The sequence below is a fragment of the Dicentrarchus labrax genome, unplaced genomic scaffold (genome assembly GCF_905237075.1).
Source record: "Dicentrarchus labrax unplaced genomic scaffold, dlabrax2021, whole genome shotgun sequence".
In the NCBI taxonomy this organism is placed as follows: Eukaryota; Metazoa; Chordata; class Actinopteri; family Moronidae; genus Dicentrarchus; species Dicentrarchus labrax.
Window position 1 is genome coordinate 10,225,071 of NW_026136702.1, and position 20,957 is coordinate 10,246,027.

Below are 20,957 nucleotides of genomic sequence, written 5' to 3' on the forward strand. Positions count from 1 at the left end.
TGAGTGCGCACCAGTGACTTAAGGTAACTGGCAGGTTTAACATCTTAACTATGCTACCTAATGCTGACTGATATCACTGAACCTACAACATTACAGTAACAGGCAATCACATTGTACCTAAATGCATCATTTCCCATCAATAACTATTCTAAGATAACACAACAGAATGCAGGTTTACTCAGGATGCCACTTTATATATGCATATTTTAATGGCAGTTGAACAACCTTATGGCACCCCTTATCATATAAATCAATAAAACTTTCAGTGTGTCTTATATTGTCCCTTTTACCAAGATGTGCAAGTGGAATTTTTTAAGGGAAGTGAACTAGTGGAAATTATTTAGATCAGTTACTAATGTTAATTCAGATTTTGCATTTACAGATTTAATCTGCAAAACGTGACTCAGACATATTAAGGCAGCCTGTTAATGCTTCATATGAAGTATGACATTAGTTTAGACAGAGCACAATGCACAATGGCTAGCTCATTTATGGTTGTATGGCACGTAACATCTAACTCCTAATCATTCAAGTCTGTAGTACGGCCTTTATAAACTCACATTTCTCACCTCTGCTGATTCGCTCCTGCCAATGCCATTCGCTATTGCAAATCCCCACACCATCCCACTTGATGCAAGTGTCTCTGACTAAATTATGTATATGTGAGTCAATCTACATGTGCATATACTGTACACTACTGTATGTCACATATACATCCCTATAAATGCTACTTGAATGCTGTCTTATAACCCTGAAGGGGTGAGGCATTCTTTTGGCAAGAGACAAATTGATTGATTTGACTGATTAATTGATTAAATTCTTCAGTCATATACAACTAAAGTACACAAAAACACAACACTAAAAAACACAATCCTTGATTTTTTTTTTTAAAGTCACAGTTTTTTCCAGTTGGGGAAATCTGCCCTGGCTGTTTCAATGAATATTTGAAGAATTACTGATTTGATAGTTAATCATATGCTGTATTGTATTGAATGTTGTCCAGCGCTCTGAGCCTGGCAAAGGCAAAAAAAAAAATGAATCTGTACTAAGCTTTGAAAATGCCATGCCTGCACATGGATAGACACAGCTGGTGTGTTTTGTCACATGTTGAAGCTCTATTCCCTTTGTGTCTTCCATTCCCTCCTACAGCACACTACAGTATGTTTTGCTGTACAGTTAGTGCGCAGGAAGCTGCTCCACGGGGAGTTGATCTCCAAAGTAACGACGGTAAAGTCTGAGAAACTCTGTCCCACACACAAAGTACAGTAGGTGGCAGGATGGCATTTGTGTTCAAATGTCACACTTCTGCTCTTTCTTTCCTGCCTTTTAAATTACAATCTTTGTGACACCTAAATAGAGAGAACCGCACACCTACATGCTGCATACAAAGAGCTTTTGTGATATCTGTGCTCTGTACTTGTCAAGTATCACATTGTTTCTTTTATTATAGTGCGACTATTAGTGTATGTCTTTTACATGAGTTTAGCATTGTTATTACAACTTCAGCTTGTTAATACGACTTCTTTAGACTCTTAGGAAAACCATAGGAAGACCTCTAAAAAGTGATTGGCTGCTTCTGTGTGCATGGAAGAGAATCATTCCCTACAAGAGGACTATTATTTTTTACAGTGCGCAATGCTCGCTGTCAGAAGCATGACACTTATTCCCTCTGTACTGCATCCTCTCCTCACTCCCTGAGCATCTCACTGCTGTCATTTCTCCTCGTTCGCCCACTCATTTTTATGTCTAGTTTGAATGTTTGTTGTGTGTGTGTGTGTGTGTGTGTGTGTGTGTGTGTGTGTGTGTGTGTGTGTGTGTGTGTGTGTGCGCGTGATTTGAGTGCATTGACTTGGGTGCATGCCTGTTTGGATAGAACTAATCTCTCCCGAGAGATATAGGAAATAATAGAAACTTTATTCAGGATTTATGAGCAACGCACAAACACAAGTTCACACACACATAAACACGTATTTACAGATAGAAACACACACACACGTGGTCTGATCCTGTTAGCTGGTCAGTGTCCGAGTCGCGTGTCGTTACTCTGGACTGCAGAGGCTGTCTATTTCTGTCTTTGGAAATGAATGTTGTACTTAAATCACACACACACACACACACACACACACACACACACACACACACACACACACACACACACACAATCATCCAGTTCCGTGTAGATAGGCTGCTTCACACAGGCGTAGAGGAAATTAAACACACCTCCAATCTTTGAACCTTCCTTTTGATTAGCTTATTAGACCTTTTAAATCCTTAAAAAGCTGATCTTTATCACGTAGATTCACATTTAGTACTATTTTCTGACTTATTTTGAAGTGAATTGCTATGTCTTTCAAGTTGACAATCTTTGTTTAGTGTGTTAGCATGCTAACATTTGATAATTAACATGAAATACAAAGTACAGCTGAGGCTGATGGGAACGTCATTAGTTTTGCATTGGTCAAATTAAAATATCGCCCCAATAATGGTGCTAGATTAAAAGTTTAGGGATCATCAGAGTTATTGCAGTTCAACTTAATTGGGATATGAATGTGTGTAGAAGATTTCACTGCAATCCATATAATAGTTGTTAAGACGTTTCACTCACAACCAGAAATGGCAGCGCTAGAGGAAAAGTCAGCGATTATGAATGTCAGTGGCCAATAATTGTTCAGATTTTTTAATGTTGGACCAACTGACTTGCCATAGTTGCGGCCCTATAAATTATTATTACAAAATTAGTCCAACAAATCAGACATATCTTATAATCATATAGCTGTTTACCTGTGATTATATCTCCAACAAGTCTTCATGGCCGGTATCCAATGTGATGATGATTGTCATCATTCTGAGCATTATCAATGCCACCATTTCCCTCAATCCCAGGGTGAATAACAGGTTATCTAGTTTCCTCAATATGTATCATGAAGTGATTTGGTGCTGTGGTAATTTTTCCTTGGCCATCCCTTACAGTAAACATGTCACCTCAGCACTATAGAAATAGCAGTTGTTCCTGCAGCGACAGCTCTCCTTATCCATCTTTGTTTGGAGACTGTCAGATTATCAGGTTTCGCAATATTGCAACAAAAACAACAAAGATACTAACTGTCCTCTATCTATGCAAATACAGAAGCCGGTTAAATTGACCATTATATAAAACTCCTCTGAAGATGTTTGTGTGTGTACGTGAATGAGTGGGTGAGTTTTTTTTCCCCACCACCTCCTGGCCCCTCACTCTTTGTGCATGAATCAGCGGGATGGTTTTTCCTGATCTGGTTGAATATGAATATGTGTCATTGACTGATTCTGCAGAGAGAAACAGACAGAGTATTTTTATGTGTTGAAGAATTTAAGAACAAAAGAGGCAGCAGGAGAGCAACAGACTGCTCAAATTGTGCATGTAACTCAATGCATCATTCATCTTTGCAGCTCTTTGTGAATACTCATCTCAGTTTGTTTTTCTGTGCCACATCTCAATTAGACACTCTCCCTAACTGCTTCTCCATTTTTTTTTTCTGTTGCCTTTTTGTCTTCCTCCTCTCTTGTCCTTGTCCATCTATCCAAACTATGCTTCGGGACTTAAGAAACAGAGAGAAAAGCAATGGGAGAGAAAAGATTGACTCAGAGATAGTGGGTGTAATGGACAAAATTGGTCGGCAGAGATGGGTCGATAAGAAGGGGATGGATAAATGAACATAAGAGAGGAAAAACCCCAAAGCATCCTTTTAGAGCTGCAGGGTTGAAGCCCAGCCTTTTCAGAGGGAAAAGTACTTTTAGCAGAGTTTCAGGATGGAAATGGTTCTGCAGAAGAGTGCTTCACTGTGAAGCCAGGAGACTTAGTGTTTTGGGAACAAGGGCCAGTACGGCTGCATTTATTATCAGCCACACTATATATTATAGATAAAGGAAAGTTGTGAAGCCTTGAGAGTTTCTTTTTCTCCACTGCTGCCCTGCCATGCCTTACCTCGTACGGCTTCCCTACCTCTGTCACCCATGCAGAATAAAAGAGGATGCAGCAGCAGGAGAGAGTAACACAGTATATTTTTCAAAAGAAAAACTGTAGAAGAGTAATGCAGAAAGCAGATGTAAGGCAATGCTGACAGAAAAGGAAAATAGGAGAACTCCTTTTGTCAAACTCCAAATGTTTAAATTTTTTGGACACTATCATCAGTCGTAGTTTGGTGAATGTCATTTTAGTCAATGAAGATGCAAGTCTTATTATTTCTGTTCCACTTTGCAATGTATGACTCATCGTATTATCCCTTCAGCATTCAGTATTCTGCAGTGATTGAGACAATTAGCCACATGTGTCATATTAATTTGAAAACCAATGAGCAATATGTGTCAGCTTTAAAAGAAGTCCGACAGTCACCATTTCTATGAGGAAACTTAGTACAAAGCAGTTAACTGCTTTAATTCATTAATTGAGTCATAATTCTCACAAATTTCCCCTTTCTACGTTATATAAAAGTGGTTATACACTAATGAAAACATACATATGAATATTATATTTAATTTCTTGATCATTTGTTAGTGGTGAGCAAAAGGGATTCATGATACATCCTGCATTAATTAATGCATTAAATCGCCATGAGTCATGCATTAGTTAGATAATGATAAGGACCAGTGGTCACAGCCACAGAGGGTGTATTTTGAAGGAGGACAGAAGTTAAAAAGAAGAGACGGGAACAATAGTGGGAATCATTGCGATATTTGAATAAAATATATAGACGCACTCACAGACACGCGCGCATAAGGACACATTTTTTCATTACCTCCTGCACAGTTTGACGAGACCTTTATAGAGCTGTTTTATCTTTGTTTGTTTATTTGTCTCTGTAAAACATCACATACACAAGCCTGTCACCGAGACTGATGAAAGGAGAAAGAGCTGTGCTTATTTGTAGTTTTGGAATTGAGCTTTTTATGTTTTCTTACTGCTCAGGGTATCACCAGTGAGATATTTGCATTGAAAATATTGTGTTGCTCGACAGGTATCCTGGCTGATCATTTGGTCTGTGTCACTGACATTAGTCAGTAAATAAAGTTAAATATATTCTTAGAGTTTGTGTAATGAGGTATAGATAACTCATTAATAACACACAGTTTGGCCTAACACATTAGTGCCAAGAGAAATAAATCAATTCAACAAATATTCCTTCTCAGTTTGTGTGAAGGACAGAGTGCACTCATAGATTTCTCTGTGACAGTTTACGTGTTTTCAGGGTCTATTACCGGCATATTCAAAAGATTGCACTGCCACAGTTATAACAAACTTAACTTGTCGGCCGCCACAACAGTCACCAAAATGAAAACGCTTTTTCTTTTACAATAAAATCCCACATTCCCACCATTAGAAAATGGAGGCAAACTGGTGCGAAGTGGGCAAAGGCATCCTTATAAGCACACATTTAAATTCAAGACAGCTGATACAGTCATTTTTTAAAAACCTAATACAAACTTATACTGAGAATTTGAGAGAACCTTCTTCATAAGCCTTTCCTAAACATTGGTGTTACTGTTCATGACCTAGAGCAGTTTTTCATCCAGATAATAACGTTTTCAGAGAGATGTGCAGCTGCTGAATGTGAACCCTCTCAAAAGAAGTTAGCCACTCAAAACAGGTACATTTATTTTGAAGAGAAACAGAGAAAGAATCCCTAAGAGAGACACTGAGAGAACGGGAGCGTTGAAGTGTGTTAAAGACTGAACCCAATCCAGCCTACCCGCCGCACTCCTCCTCCTTCTGTCACCGATCCATACCTGTCCGCCCACTGATTTCCCATGAGCCTTTGGGTGATTGTGTGAATTCATCCAAGTCGCGCCCCTTTCCATGGAATTACTGTTCATTTACACAAACACACAGGCAAGTACACACTTGTACTGTACACAAATGCTCACATTAGGATGCACTCCCACACGCACGCACATACTCGCTGTCCTCTGTGTCTTACGTAACAGTTGTGTTTACAATGATGGAGGATAGATGAGCTGCTTGTTAGGAGAAAACTTACAGGCAGCGAGTTTTGCATCCTCTAGGAATGGATGCAACATAATTTTTTACGCTCTGAAAGATGTTTGTCTGTGTAGTGTGCATTTGTGTTTACATTGTCAGGTCTGTGTAAATGCTACAGAGTCTGCTGAGTGTCTAGTCTTTCATCACTGTGTTGTTATAGTGGGATGTAGTTCACCTTGGCTCACCTCTGGCTCCTTGCCCACATGGTGAGAGAAACAGAAACAAAGAAAGAGAGACCGGAAAACAGAGAAAAACTATTTTCCATTGCTTCATTCGCCATGTTTTAGATCCTGTGACCCCCCCCCCTCCACACACCCACACACACACCATCATACCACTGTCATTACACAGGGGTGTCTCCTGCACCCGTGCATGTACACACCCATTTAGCAGAAGAGTAAAGAGTGGAAGCACTTAAGAAGACCAGCAAGAGCAGCAGAGTGACCTCTGAAAACTGAGTTGAGAGAGAGGTGGAAAGTTCAGCGCCAGCCCTGCTGGATAGACGGATGGGGAGAGCTCTTTAAGAAAGCTGTAGATGATGTCAAGAGAAGTGAGGGATTACATTAGAGAGTTAGTGATTACAGTGGTGTAGTCTAAGTGCTGCACTTGTCATGATCAAAGCTGCTATTAGTGCTCTTAGTGAGGATCAAATTGGGCTCATGAAACATGTAATATGAGCGCAAATGGAGAAGCTGTCATGTTGGAGAGAAAAAGGAGGGTAAGAAATGTCTGAGGTATTTGACATTTTTTGTTCATTTTTTTATGTGTTTTGTTGTTTTTTGTCAGTGAGTGGGAGGTTTAGGTTTGGGGTCTAGCTCGAGGAGCCTCTTTTGGGATTAATGTGGGCTCCATCTGTCTTGGGGCAGTTACTCTAACCACCCTGCTTAGACTCAGGATGCTCTTATAACCTTTGCACTGACACGTTTTGATGAATTATCCCCTCGGGATGCAAGGTGCAAATACTTTCCCATCAATAATTCCCATCCACCTCTTCATTTTCCGAGCCCCGCCTGTGGCAGCCTCCACATTTCTGCACTGTACGACAGAACATGAGCAAAAACTTGCTGTAAGCTTTCTGAAAGACAAACGACACTCTTGACACTTTATGCATAGCCGATACCATGAACACACACAGCCCATACACAAATAGACAGTTGCACAACTTCAGGCAAGTCTCTCGGAGGGTTCCCAATCATGTGGATTGTGCCTAAATCACAGTGAAGGTGACCTCTTGTCCTCTGGTGGTTGACAGCAATGGGACTGATCTGTCCCTGTTCTATTAGGACTGATTATATCATTTAGATACAGATGGGTCGTTTAACCCAGCAGCTGTCCTCATCAGACACACCAGACTGAGCCCCCTGGTTAATGGCTCACGAGAAGCCATGAGGGGAACAGAGGCTGGCAATGAAGAGGAAACACACAAATTAAATACATGGGCACCAGGGTGGCAGAGTGGATGGAGTAGCCAACCTGTTGCCAAAAGTGCTCAAGCTCGTTTCCTGCCAAAACCATTGATGTGTGGTCCATGTCGGCAGTGTCCTGAACCCATTTTGCTCACTGCAGCAGTCAATGACTCTTGCAACAAAGTTAAACTTGTCCTCACCAGCAAGGGGCACGGCAGCTATGATCTTAAACCTTTAAATCAGTTGTCTTTAACTAATCTTTTTTTTTTTTGGGTTATTTTTTTGGCCTTTTATTGCCTTTATTGGATAGTGACAGCCAAAGAGAGACAGGAAAGGTGGGCAGAGAGGGAGGGGATGACATGCAGCAAAGGGCCACAGGTCGGATTCGAATCTGGGCCGCTGTAGCAACTCCGTACAGTGGTCGTCAGCTCTACCGACTGAGCTAACCGGGTGCCCGTCTCTAACTGCTCTTAAGAAGGGGGACATGTTGCCCGATTAATTGCCCGAACCATTAATGATCTAGTTGTCGGACAGTCAGATCGATTTCTGGGCAGTCAGACATTTACATCAGCTGTCTTTGTGTTTGAGCAGTTCCACTGTCCAATTTAGAGTACCACATGGTTGCTGTCAAATTATCAGTCATAAACTGTGAGCACAATTTAAAAATATTAGATTAGTGTTTTGCCTGTTTTGGCTACTGTAGCCCACTGTAGAGCGTGCTGTGTTTTAACTTTGCTGCAGAGCAGACAGAGATTCTCTGTTGTCCTGCTATACAGTATTTTCTTCTTGTCTTCTGTTCATAGTAGAATTGCAGAAAGTTAAGATTCTTTCTTCTTTTGCTAACATTTCAGAGGATGTTGTCATCTTGTTTAAACTTTGTTGGAATTGTCGGAGCACAAAACCTCTCATTGGTTTTGTGTACAGTGATTTAGTTGATTTATCTGTACAGTGCAAGTATAAAAGCTGTATGTTTCGGTTAAGGCAGCTTGCTGGATATGATGATTTGTATACTTTTTAAAATCTATTTGTATTTGCTGCAAAAGAATTAACAGTGAGACGTATATATATACAAATTGTAAACAAAGCCCGTGAACTGGAAAGGAAAGTGGAGATGCTTTTTTCATCTCTATAATTTCAGACTGTGGTAATTGGAGGGCAAAGAATTAGACTGCTGTGAAGTCTTAAGTAGGGCTGCAATCAACAATAACTTTTCTTTCTGATAAATTTTGTAATTATTTCCTGACTCAAGCAGTTTTCTAATTTATTTTGTTGATATGAAAAAGTAGCCATCATGATTTAGAGCCCAAAGGGACTTCTTCAAATGTATCATTTCATCTGAATTAAAATTATATAAAAGACATCCATTCACTTAACAGGCAGAGACCAGCATTTGTAGATTTTTTACATGAAAAGGACTTTAAAATGGTCAGAAATAAAGTTTCTTTCTGCCAATACAGTATTTTTCTTTTCCTTTTTGTTCTTACCAACCATATGGTGCATACGGTTTGTAAACCATATGGTGGATATGGTTTGTAACAACCATGAGCTGTGTGTCGGATAAATTCCTGAAACAACAAACCACAAACATAGAAGCGAGTCAGAGGAGGCCAGGCAAGATGTTTCCAGAGGGAGAGAAAATTATGTCAAACAGAAATAAATGTTGCACTCCATACAGTCATCCACCCACAAGTTGGAAGCTATGCCGTTTCCGTGAATGTTTCATATTTAGAATACGTAAGATAGAGGATGTTCTTTGGAGATTTACAGTACTCTTGCAGGCTGACCTTAGAGAAACGGTGTGCAGGTGAGAGAGAGAAAGGGGGACAGTGTATAAAGAGTGATCTACGCATGATGTAGTTCTGGCATTAAGAATGTTCCCGTCATTAACACAGGACTCGTTACTGCAGCTACATAGAGACTAATGAAGTGTAATTCACAAAACCGCTCTCAGAATGAAAGAGAGAGAAGAGAGAGGAGAACGGTAATGGAGTGTTTGAGTCAGCACCACTGAAACTAGTTTTAGGTCAGAGAGTGGGGTGCTGGGAAATTGGGTTACCTCAAAAAGGTCTGATTTAATCAGTGCAAAGTCATGCTGTATTTTAGAGTTACATCTGCTTCATGCACAGAATGAACCTGATAAAAAACAGTATCTATTTCTCTTCCTATACCTCACCATCCCTCTCTCCCTTCTCCTACTCACTTGCCATATTAGTGTGCACCCACACTGCCTTTCTCCCTTGTGACACCTCAACTCAGCAGCAAGTAGCTCACAAGCTCTTTAATAAAAAAAGCTCCTCACTCAGCCTCTAGGAGACATATATTACATGAGCATGTAACATGGATAAGACACACGCACTGGTATTGAACCAGTGTGCTTGTGGTCCGGGGGTGGGATAAGCTCTCTTTCCTGTTGCAAAGAGAGGACAGACTCTGAAAATGGAAGCGTAGATTTTCTCTCCTCCTCCTACACAGGCAGCCGAGCTCAGAGGGGCTCCGTCTCTCCGAGGCTCTCTGATCTCCGAGTCACAAAACACCTGCTGCCTGCCTTCAGACAGGCAAGGAGAGGGAGAGAGAGAGGCGGGTGGGGGGGAGAACAGCAGTCAAGCAGCCAAGAGGTTGGGTGTGACAGCGAGAGGAAGAGAGACACAGGCATCAGAGGAAATACAGAGTGCCTGTGTTAGATGATAACATGTAAAACAGGAGTGGAGCAAAATGTAGCAAAGGCGAGGTGATAGCATGAGTTCACGTCAAAACAGGCACTTAAGAAGTATCAGAGACCTTTTCGTCCCTTGCAGAGTGTTTGATGCCTTCAAGGAGGCGCATGTACTGGAGCAGCATGGGATCTGGTGGTCCGCTTTTTCCAGCATTAGGCTTGACTGAATCTGCTGCTGGTTGGTACTCGGCAATAAAAACAATGTGAAAGCCACAGAATCTCCCCTGTGGGTTATTTGTAGACCTTGTGGCCCGGTGATCCATTTCTCATCTCTCACTCTATTTGTCAGTCTTTCCTCCCTTGGGTCTGTCCCCTTTCCTTCTTCATCTATTCATACAGTAGCAGCTTCATCCCTGGCTTTATCTAAAGGAATACGTAAGGAGCGCCCACAAGCTGACAACAGTAGAGGAGAGTGTGTGTTTGTGTAGCTTGAATGTAGAATAAAAGAGAATCATGGCTTGAGTCTAATATTTATTGTTTCGTTTCTCTTTTAACTTCACCACAGCAAAGCCAAAGATAATTTTGACTAGTTGGACAAGTTCTTTTTTTCCTCTGCCTGTCTCCTGCTATGAACAAATCCCTGACCACACCATGTCCTGTCATGACCTTTCAGCTTTTTCCTACCATCACAACACAGAACTGATACACACTGACAGATAACCCTGATGCCCAGAGCAAGGAAAGTCAAAGTCGAGTCTGAAATCTCAAGCAATGGGGCTGTAGACAACCACGGATTTGGGAGGTGGCCACCGTGGACTGAAGCCTGCCCACCCTGTTGGTCACCCTAGTAATTTGCCTTTCAAGAAATGTTTTCTTGGGCAGAATAATGGGTTTTTTTTAGAGGTGGAACCATTTCTATATAGCTGCGAGTAACTCTGGAGACTTGACTTTACAGCTGACAAGACTGGTAAACTAACAAATGATTACATGATTGCAGCTAATAATATCAGAAAGAACAGAACAGCTAATATTAGCGAACTTTTTTATGCATCATGCAAGGTAAAGTTAACATTTTTGTTCATGCAAGATGCCGGTGTCAGCGGAATAAAAATTAAGAGAAACACAGCCGATATAGCATCCTTCAATAGGAGTAGCAAGAAGAAGTCAGCTGTTGCACAGCAGTGCCAGACAGGGTGAGATGGAGGAAGAACAGACAGACTCAGAGAGTGAAAGGGAGGAGCCCTCACTGATCACTGGCCCAAGTGGACCTCCAGGTATACCAAGTCTTTAACACGTACACCTGGCTACCCCACTGGTGTTACCTTCTCTGATATTGTCCACTAGTCCAACAAAACTGTTGGATACACTGAATATTATTTGATCTACTCCAAATAATGTAGCGTTTTGTGTTGTAGGTGCCTAAAATAGCTGGTTATTTTCTAGTTAGAGGCCTTTTTATGTTCATATAATAGTCCCATCTTGGCCACCCCATTAAAAATTGCATGCCTGTGCCACTGGCTGTAAGGAACTGACCAGTAAATATCTCTGCATTTACCATTCAACTCTGTCTTCTAATGGTTCAGTCACTGTTGCTATATTTTCTGCCAGTGGGATGATTAACTGTATATAAAAGCAGTCAGCAGTAAACTGGTCCTAGACATTCATCTAAGGAATGTCAGCACAAATAATTGCTTTGCTGATTTGTCTGAAGGCATTACCAAGATATAAAATGGTTTTATTCATATATTTAAATATTAATTTGGTCTGGGTGCCAACCTTTCCACAACCTTAGTTATTCAGAGTTGATGTAATGCATTGGTAAAATACATAATGTATTGCATTGTAATGCATAATTTCATGTGTATTTCACAGTTTTTTTTAATGAATCTAGTTTGCCTGCAGGGCATTATAATTCCCAAAAATGAAACGTAGAAAGAAATTATATAAGATTTCTTTCTATGAGGGACAATTATGAGTTTTTAATGCAATATTTTTAGACCTACAGTTTCTGGGGTTTTACTGGTCTGTATCTGCCCTCTACTGGTGTACACTGTTTGGTACAGCCAGCTATTTTAAATACGTTGGACCCAGCAGTGAACACCACACACTGTATTTATGGAGTACCAGATGTCATTTCTGACCCCCCCGCCCCTATCATTTAAAGGATGTGTATAAATATTGCAGATGTCAAATATCTGTAGCCAGAACTGTGCAGCAGTACTTAAATCATATCAGATCAAGTTGTTCTGTTAGTTGTACCTCTTAGGCTGAACCAGTAGAAATCAGTGCTGTTTGTGTTTCTCAGCGTTAAATGCATATTAAGTGTATTTATTTGTAGATGGATCGTTTTGCTTGATTTTTTCAGTGCGACATTTGACATAAAACTTGACAACTGACACATTTAAATATGTTAATACTCTCATTTTATCTTTTTTTATATGTTTATTAAGACATCCTCTATTCCAAAAATGATGCAGTATGTCTCCCTAAGTTGACTAGTCTCTATTTTAACTCTGAAGTCCCCTCTTCATGCCCAAAAGCTTGTCCATTAGTGGTCAGACCAGGTATGGAGGAACCATGTAAGGATGCATACTGACGGACATCACATATTTGATCACACACACATATAAAAATAATTATTTTTGCAATCCATATTTCCTTATCTTAAAAACAGCTTTGAATGAATATTCATTAGTATTCAAATTAAAGTGCTCTATAGTCATATTTGTCTCCCAGCTGGAAGAGCCATGGATCATTAGTTACTTACAGTGTTTCGACTTCATTAATGTCCCCTCCTCCCTGGTCTTCATAAAAGTTAGACTTTCATGTGTGTATGTGTGAAGTTTATGAGTTTCTTTTTGCCTGTGCCTTTTCTCAGTCCATCTGTTTGCCCTCCTGCCAGATGACTGCTCCTGGAGTTGTTGCTGTGCAGGTTTTTGCCTGCAGATGGCAGCAGCATCATGGAGCTTATGCTCTGGTGTTGGGTGTCTGCACCACTGGACAGCCAATGGATACAGTGCTACACTGTTTAATAACAAATCATTACAATCTCATTTGAAATCTAACAGTCTATCAGTGTGCTGCTGCTAAATATCAACACACAGACAATATCAGGCACAGACATGGGTATGGCTGGCAGTAGGCAACTATTCTAAAATGCAGATGCTAAATTCTAATAATATTGCATCTTTTTTATTAGATATCACTGTGTGGAATACCAGAGCGATTGTCATGTCCAATGAGAAAGTTTGTGAAATGGGTTTGTGATATTAAAATATATATTGTGTGTTAGAGTCTCAGCAAACTGTATGGTTGATTACAGTCCTACAGTATGCGGATAAACTTGTAGGCCACATCTACTGCTAACAAAGCTTACGATTTTATGAATCAGATAATGTTAAATCTGTTTTCTACTAATAAAACAAATTTGAAGAATAAATCAAAAAAACTACTGGCAGCCTAGTGGTACTTAAATCAAAAGTGTGTGATGTTTGAAGGTTTGCAGGAGTTATTCTGTCAGGAGAAATTCCACTTTTCTGCTGTACCCACTTTCACCCAGTTCTACCGACGTGCACTGCACTATGGACTGTCATCCTGCATTAAGTCATACTTGCAGCTGTGAAGGACCCTCACAGCACATTAAAGGGGAGGGTATAAATAAGCAGGTAAATTGTGGGACGCACTTGCCACTCTCCATAAGCACAAAACGTCCATCACCATGGATATGGATGATTGCCTCGCTCGTACAGCTGTTGCATTACATTATTTTATAGACTGTAAACGGGTAACATCCCTGAATCAGTCTGCAAGTTATGTTCATTTTAATCAAATGATGCATATGTGTAATCAAATGTATTTTAGTTTGGGACTAATTGATATGTTGTGATTTATGCCTGAAGCCATTGATAAAAAGGCAGTATTAAGAAATGTGCATGAAGAAAATAATGCAAAATGGAACTTTATATTATAAAATGTATATGATATTTACTTCAGTATCTGTCACTCCTGCCTACAGTGCGGGGCAAACAAGAATGATTTAGTAATTTTAATATAAAAGTATGAAAACATGACTCTTGTGCAGTGAATACCCCTTTTGCTCCCTGCAGGATTCTTTGCAGAAGTGGGGCCGTTAGGTCAGGTAACCTCTTGGCAAATTACTATAAAACCACTGCAAGTTTTATAAGTTATGAGTTCAGCAAAATCCCACAGGCTACAAAGTGAAGGTGGTTAACTGTAGCACAAATGTTCTTTGTTTGGTCTGAACTTTCATATGCATACAGTACATTAATGCAGGACCTTTGCAACACACCACTTACAAAATGGAGATTCTACAATAATGTGAATATGGCTTCTGCACCAGTGCAGACTCCCTGTTCAAGAGTTTTATGGTCCACTTCCAGTCGCTGCAAAGCCAGTTTGCAGCCCTAGAAAGGTGGAAATCTTCCATTAAAGTGTGCAAAAGGAGCAGGAGTGGATAGGGAGCGGGAGAGTTTGTAGGGGCCAGAATCTGTGTCCGTCTCAGCTCTGTGAAAACCTTTTTTCATTTATGTTTGTATTTAAGGCTGAACCGCACATCCCTGAAGACGAGTGTTTCCACCTGTGCCTCTTTCTCGCTCCTCCCTCTCCTCCTCCCTTTTCTCCTCTCCTTCTATCCACAGTCACATGTTCTCAGTGAATAGAGTGTTGAGTGGGTTTCACCAGCTGGTGCCTTTGCCTGCCACATAAATAGTGTTAAAAACAAATGTCTCTGTGTGTATGTGTGTGTGTGTGTGTGTGTGTGTGTGTGTGTGTGTGTGTGTGTGTGTGTGTGTGTATGCACGTGTGTCTTTGCCAGATACTTGAGTGGAGTGTCAGTGTCACATCTGCCCTCCAACATTCCTGTGTGCTTTTGTGCTCATATGGCAGCTTACACAGAGTGCTGCATCCATTCCAAATCTGAGGAAAAGCATTATGTTGTCCCTCGCAAACACACAGACACGCACAGAGACACACAAACTTGTGTCTTTCACAACATTTCTGCTCTGCATCCGAATCTCATTCACTAATCAAGGCTTGAATTGAGTTTAGAGACAAAAGAAAAGAAAAAAAAAAGACAAGGGGGAAGCAGGTGAGGTCAATCAAACACATTGATCCTCCTGTTGACCTGCCAAAAAAGCTCCAGATTTCCAGACTGCTTGATGATGTTTGTGACAGTGACTTCATGGTCAGGGCAGGTCTTAGGCCTCCAAGGTCTCTAGCTTAATGATGGCTCCAATCATTCAGACAGCCTGCAGATCTAGAGCCTCACCATCAGGTCAAAGGTACAGCAAGTCTGCGTACTACTTAACTCGTCTTTCTTCTTGTCGGTTTGACCTCTCTGTCTGTCTGCCAGTGTGTTCCTCTTTCTGTCCTGCTTCTCTGTCTGTCCATTTTTATGTTTTGATCATTTCACTTGTAAGACATTGTTAGACCATTTTTCACTCTGCTCAAGAATACAATTAAGAGTTGCTGGCATTTGATTAAAGTGTCAATTAATACCTCAGTGCTAAATACAAAAGGTTTTGTTGGCACATAACTGGTACTAAAAGGGCCTGAGGTGATCTTTGTTTGTGTTGTTTTTCTGGGTAATAGTTGCTAAATGGACTGCAGACTGGATTTGGCTTTGCTAGGTTCACACCCTGGACATCTTGGTGACTCAGACTCCTGGACAGAAAACATACACACACACACACACACACACACACACACACACACACACACACACACACACACACACACACACACACACAAATACTCTGAGAACAGGCAGCTGAGTCTTGGCACAAATCCTGGACATGTGTCACAGTGTTTAAAACAACACACAGATCTCTCGTTCTGAAGCAGCCACACCCCTCCTTCCACTTCTTCTAATCATCTTCTTCAATACCCCCTGTTGGAAATCTTCATCTTCCTGCTGGATAACAGCCAGCTAATCCTGACATTGTGTCATTTTGACACTGCTTCCTACTATTTTTGTTTGTCTGGGTCTGGTTGGCTCAACTGATGTTGCCTCAGTGCTGGAAACAAGCTTCTCTACATCCTCCATAAACCTGTCATATCACTGCTAAGATTCTGACATGCTCTACCCACAGTGTCAGTGATTATGCGGTTAAATATGTAAAGTTTTTCTGGTCGGAAGGCACATCCCTGAGTGACAGCTAACATTCAGGTAGAAGGAAAAATACTTCTGACTTCCAGTCTGAGTCACATGCACAATTATATGTACAATTACATTACATTTCACACCAAGTTTGTTGCTTTTTAATTTTAATTTTATTTTTTTTGTTTCAAAAACCTTTAGTCTAGCAGTGGCAACGACATACCACAACTTTGTACCTCATTTACTAATAATAGTAAATAATAATAATATCTAGCCTTAAAAGGGTCACAATGTTTGACAACAGAGTAGCACATGGTGTGTTCAAATGGGGCTGTTTTCAGCACGTTCTCAAGAAGAGTCCATTTGAATAACCAGAGATGCATTCATAACTTTTTACAGTATGTGACAGGAGTTTTTTTTGTGTTTTTCTTTTAGCTTTTTGATATTTCTCCAAACATGATGTAGAAATGTAAAAACGCACAAAACATTTTAAAAGGCAACAAGGTAACATCTAGTTTTATTTTCAATCGTCGAACAACATTGATCTGACAAATTCCACATCTGGCATCAGGCGTCAGCATCTGTGATATTATTGTACACTGGTAAAGCAAACACCCACAATCAATACTTCCCAACTTGTCCCTCTATTTACCAGCTGTCCTGCTTTGTCAGATGCCCAAATTAGGATCTGATCAAACACAACGCTTAGTTTTAGGGATTGTGTGGGAACAGCAAATACATAAACTGTGATTAAAAACTGTATTGTGGATAGGAGAGCTCAAAGACATGCTGGATCTTGTTTTTCATAAAATCATTTTCTTTTATATCAAAGAGGGCAGGGAAAGATTCCAATATTATGAAAACTGACTGACTCTGTCGACCTCATCCAAGATCAGTTGATAATTGCATGCTCAGAGAGAGAGAAGCTGGTGGTTAAACCAGAATAAAAATGTTTATGTTCTTCAACACTTTTGACTTGCACCCACATGATCTGCCTTCCACTGTGATCCAGATTCTCCTCTGTTTATTTCTGTTTTTATTTATTTAAATTTTTTCTACTTGTACATTTTAGTTACGTACAAGGATGTGTGTGAGGTGTGTGAGGTGTGTGTGTGTGTGTGTGTGTGTGTGTGTGTGTGTGTGTGTGTGGTAGGAGATGGTGGCCATTGCAAGTCTGTAACCCTTAATGCTACACTGATCACTCAATCTGTTGCTTCAGTTCTTAAGTTTTTACCCCTCAGTACGTGTATGTGGAAGTGTGTGTGTGTGTGTATCTGTGTGCTGTCTTTCTTGAGCTACAGAGACTCTATTATTCATAGGCTTAGGGAGATGAGCCGCGTGCAGGAAAGTGTGTGGTTATTTTGTGTTTGTGAAAAGGAAAGTAAACAGTGTTGATCATAAGTTTGTTTGCTTCACTCACATTTCTTTACAAAAAACTGCCTGCTGAGTTAAAGCCGAAACAAAGAGATGATTATTCATTGATTGATTACAGTCCTGCTGATCATCATCTGCCTCAGATCATCTGCAAACTCTCCAAAGATTATCTTGCATACTTTTATGAGAATTTTTTTCCGTTTTATTTTTTACATGAATTAGTCTGGCTATAAATATACTTCTGTATAGAATTTGTTGCTTTGTTGTTTCTTCTTTGCTAGGTGGCATTTCTTATAGCTATAACTGCTGTTGGACTTGAGCAATGCAGCATGGATTACCTAATATTTCATAACCTGTTGTCAGAGTCAGACATACAGTATACTGGCAGGATGATGAATACAGGGGCTGCAGGGAGCAGACAAGCTCAGCTGACTTCTGTCTGGTCCACTTGCCCACCAATGTCATCACAAATGTACCTGTAGTCTCTGTGCTGTGGCGAGATCCACCGTGGGCTGGTTTATTTGGTTCTCAACTGTGTGGCAACGGGGGGCTTTCCTCAAACTTTCGTCAGACCTGAACTATACAGGTGTAGCCGCCTAGATTTGCCGGCTGGTCCATGACAGGTCCATGACAGGCCTTTCCTTATCTGACTTGAATGAATGGATATATCCGGCTGGCAGCCAGTTGGCGGCGGGCAATTCTGAGTGACTCGTACTGTAGAACAACCAGTGCCAACAGAGGTGAGAGTGCACTAAACCCCAAATAGCTCCTGATGCTGTGCATCAGTGTATGAATGCTGATAGATAAAATCTGACCACAATAACAGTTAAGTTACTTTCTCAAATAATTACTTTCATATGCAGTAAATGGTGATTCAATTGCTTTTGAGAGAAGTAACTAGTAACTGTAACTAATTGATTCAGTAATTTTGACAGTGAGTATTATTAATAATACTAATACTGATCATTTTCTATGGGTTCTCCACAATAAGCAACCTGCCTGCAGTGATGTACGAAACACTGCATTGGCACACACCAAAACAGGGGAGTTAATCCTAACCGGAGTCATTAGAGATCACCGAAGCGAGAAGGCAAAAGTCAAAGTGAATAATCCTTATACGATCTTTACTACTGAGTCAGAAAACCCTTTTTCTTTGCCATCTGATCCCTCACATGTTCTTAAGTCCCTTTGTTCAGAATCCAACTATCAAGTCAGGACTTGTTACTTTGTCTGGCAGCATTGCATCAACTCTTAAGAGTCCAGAACAGCTTGCTGTCAAACACTCACCTGTGCTTTGACCCCTCTCTGTGACTTCTAAATGAGAACGAGAGTGGAGAGCCTGTGGAAGGAGAACAAGAGCATTTAGAGGTAGCATCTGCCTGACGTTTGATTGATTTTTCTCTCTGACCTAAAGAAAAGAAAGGTGTGTATGTGTATTTAAGTGTGTGTATGTGCGTCTGCCACTCAGACTACCAGAAAAATCTATGGAGTCTGGTGTTGCCGTGGTAACAGTAATCACTTTTAATTCAGCATCAGGGAGAAAGAGAGGGGATAAAGGTGGAGTGGCAGCAGTTTAGTAGGGTAATGCGAGAGTTGTAGAGGTAAGAACAATAAAATGTGTCAACAGGTAAAACGAGGTGAGTGTGTTTCCTTGTTTAGTGACTCTGCAAGCGTGGAGAGTGCAGGCAGAATGATATGGCTGAAGACTTTACATAAATACCTTTCTTTCTCAATCCAACAGGATTTAATGGCTCCTCCCCTCACTTTCAATCTTCTATCTGCTCCTCCCTCTCTGCTGGCAGATACTAATCCCTTCATCAGCAGCTGGGGAGGGCTGGTATTTGTCCAACAAACCCCTTTCTCCTATCAAGCTTTTTCTCTCTTTTTTAAATTTTACCACACTGGAGAAAGGAGGGAAAGGTATTAATTATGCATTCCCCTTTTTGCCCCATCTCCACCTCCCTATCTGTCTCTTCGTGTACCTTCACTTTTTTCTTTTTGCTGCTTCTCTCCACCTCCTTTTCCTCTCTGTGTTATGAATACCATTAATGAGCAAGCGAAAGTCAGAGACAGAGAAGGACGGTGTGTGATGCTAATTAATGGGTTTGGTTTGTTTCCTCTGTCACTTTACTCAACCTCCTGCCGGCTCAAACACACATACACAGATAAACACACTCTCAGAGGCTGTCTTCTTTATGAGCAATGAGTGGAGGAAAAATATAAAAAAAACATCAACAAGATGTGTGGAGTGTGCCGTGCAGCTAGAAAAAACCACCACCTGCCACTCAAGCCAGACTGCTCGTAGTATACTGCTCACACACACACACACACACACACACACACACACACACACACACACACACACACACACACACACTCACATGCGTGCTGGTCCGTAATTTTCCGGCACGCTCTGCTCCTAACCAATGATGGGCCAGAACAGGGCTTCTCAGAACGTGAGGGGGAGGGGACAGAGTGCTGCTGGCTGATTGACAGCCAGCGCCCTACAGGTGGAGAGAGACGAGCGGAGAGACGGAGAGAGGGGGGGAGGACGACTGAGAGCGAAAAGAGAAGGGGGTGAGTGAGGAGGAAAAAAAGAGGCAGCGGCAATCAGACTTCCATACACACACACACACACACACACACACACCTACACTCACACACACTTACAGTGCTCTGTTTCTCCCCTCCTACCTTGAGAGCTTGCTTCCCCCGGCAGACTAGCCGACTAAAACCACCATCACTATCATCACCTCCACCTCCAGCACAGCTGCACCAAGATGAGCCAGTGCAGGAAAAGGTGCAAGAGGCAGCTCACCAAGGTGGCTCGCTATTTCTACCACTTTCTCATGGGAACGCTCACCCAAGGTAGGCACCCAAAACTTCCACTTTCACACCGGTGCTGGTGGGTCCACTTCTTTTACAAGTGGAGGTGGTCTTCAGTGGAGTTTGTTGTGTATTTAGCAGAGGTGTGCAGCTCATAGACCCGGCGTAGTTTCTAATCTTTTTCTAATCTTTTTCTGATGGTTTCTGTTTTTGGTTAAATCAGCATCTTTGGCTGTAGTTTATTTTCTACTTGAATGATTCTAGAGCAGATGCACTCCTGATTTGCATAGATTCAAAACAAGCATATTTTTTTCAGATCGTGAGTGGACTGGAAGGTTTTGCCTGTGTGTGTGTCCATGGTGTGTATCTTGTGTGTGTGTGTATACAGTATGTCTGAGAGCTCTGTTTTATCTCCAGACAGAGAGACGATACAAAGTGTAGACATCAAACATCTTTCCAGTCATTTTTCTCTGCATAATGTATGTTCATATGTACTATACATATCTGTATGCTTATGCAAAATAATATAATTAATGATCAGCATGCACAGTGAGAATGGCTAGAAGG

At 41.0% G+C, this 20,957-nt stretch overlaps 1 protein-coding gene across 3 annotated transcripts in view; it reads left to right on the top strand.

Annotated features, from left to right (window-relative positions):
* The window catches only part of LOC127375554 (Kv channel-interacting protein 2-like), a 93,216-nt gene that overhangs the window by 23,417 nt on the left and 48,842 nt on the right, over positions 1 to 20,957 (top strand). Inside the window, exon 1 of one of the 3 annotated variants that reach the window (XM_051421563.1) lies at positions 20,095 to 20,432. The exons of the other annotated variants lie outside the window; for them this stretch is intronic. Within the exon in view, the coding sequence (XP_051277523.1) occupies positions 20,345 to 20,432 (88 nt within the window). The 5' untranslated portion in view covers positions 20,095 to 20,344. Of the gene's footprint in view, positions 1 to 20,094; positions 20,433 to 20,957 lie in introns of those variants that run through there. 3 annotated transcript variants of the gene reach the window in all.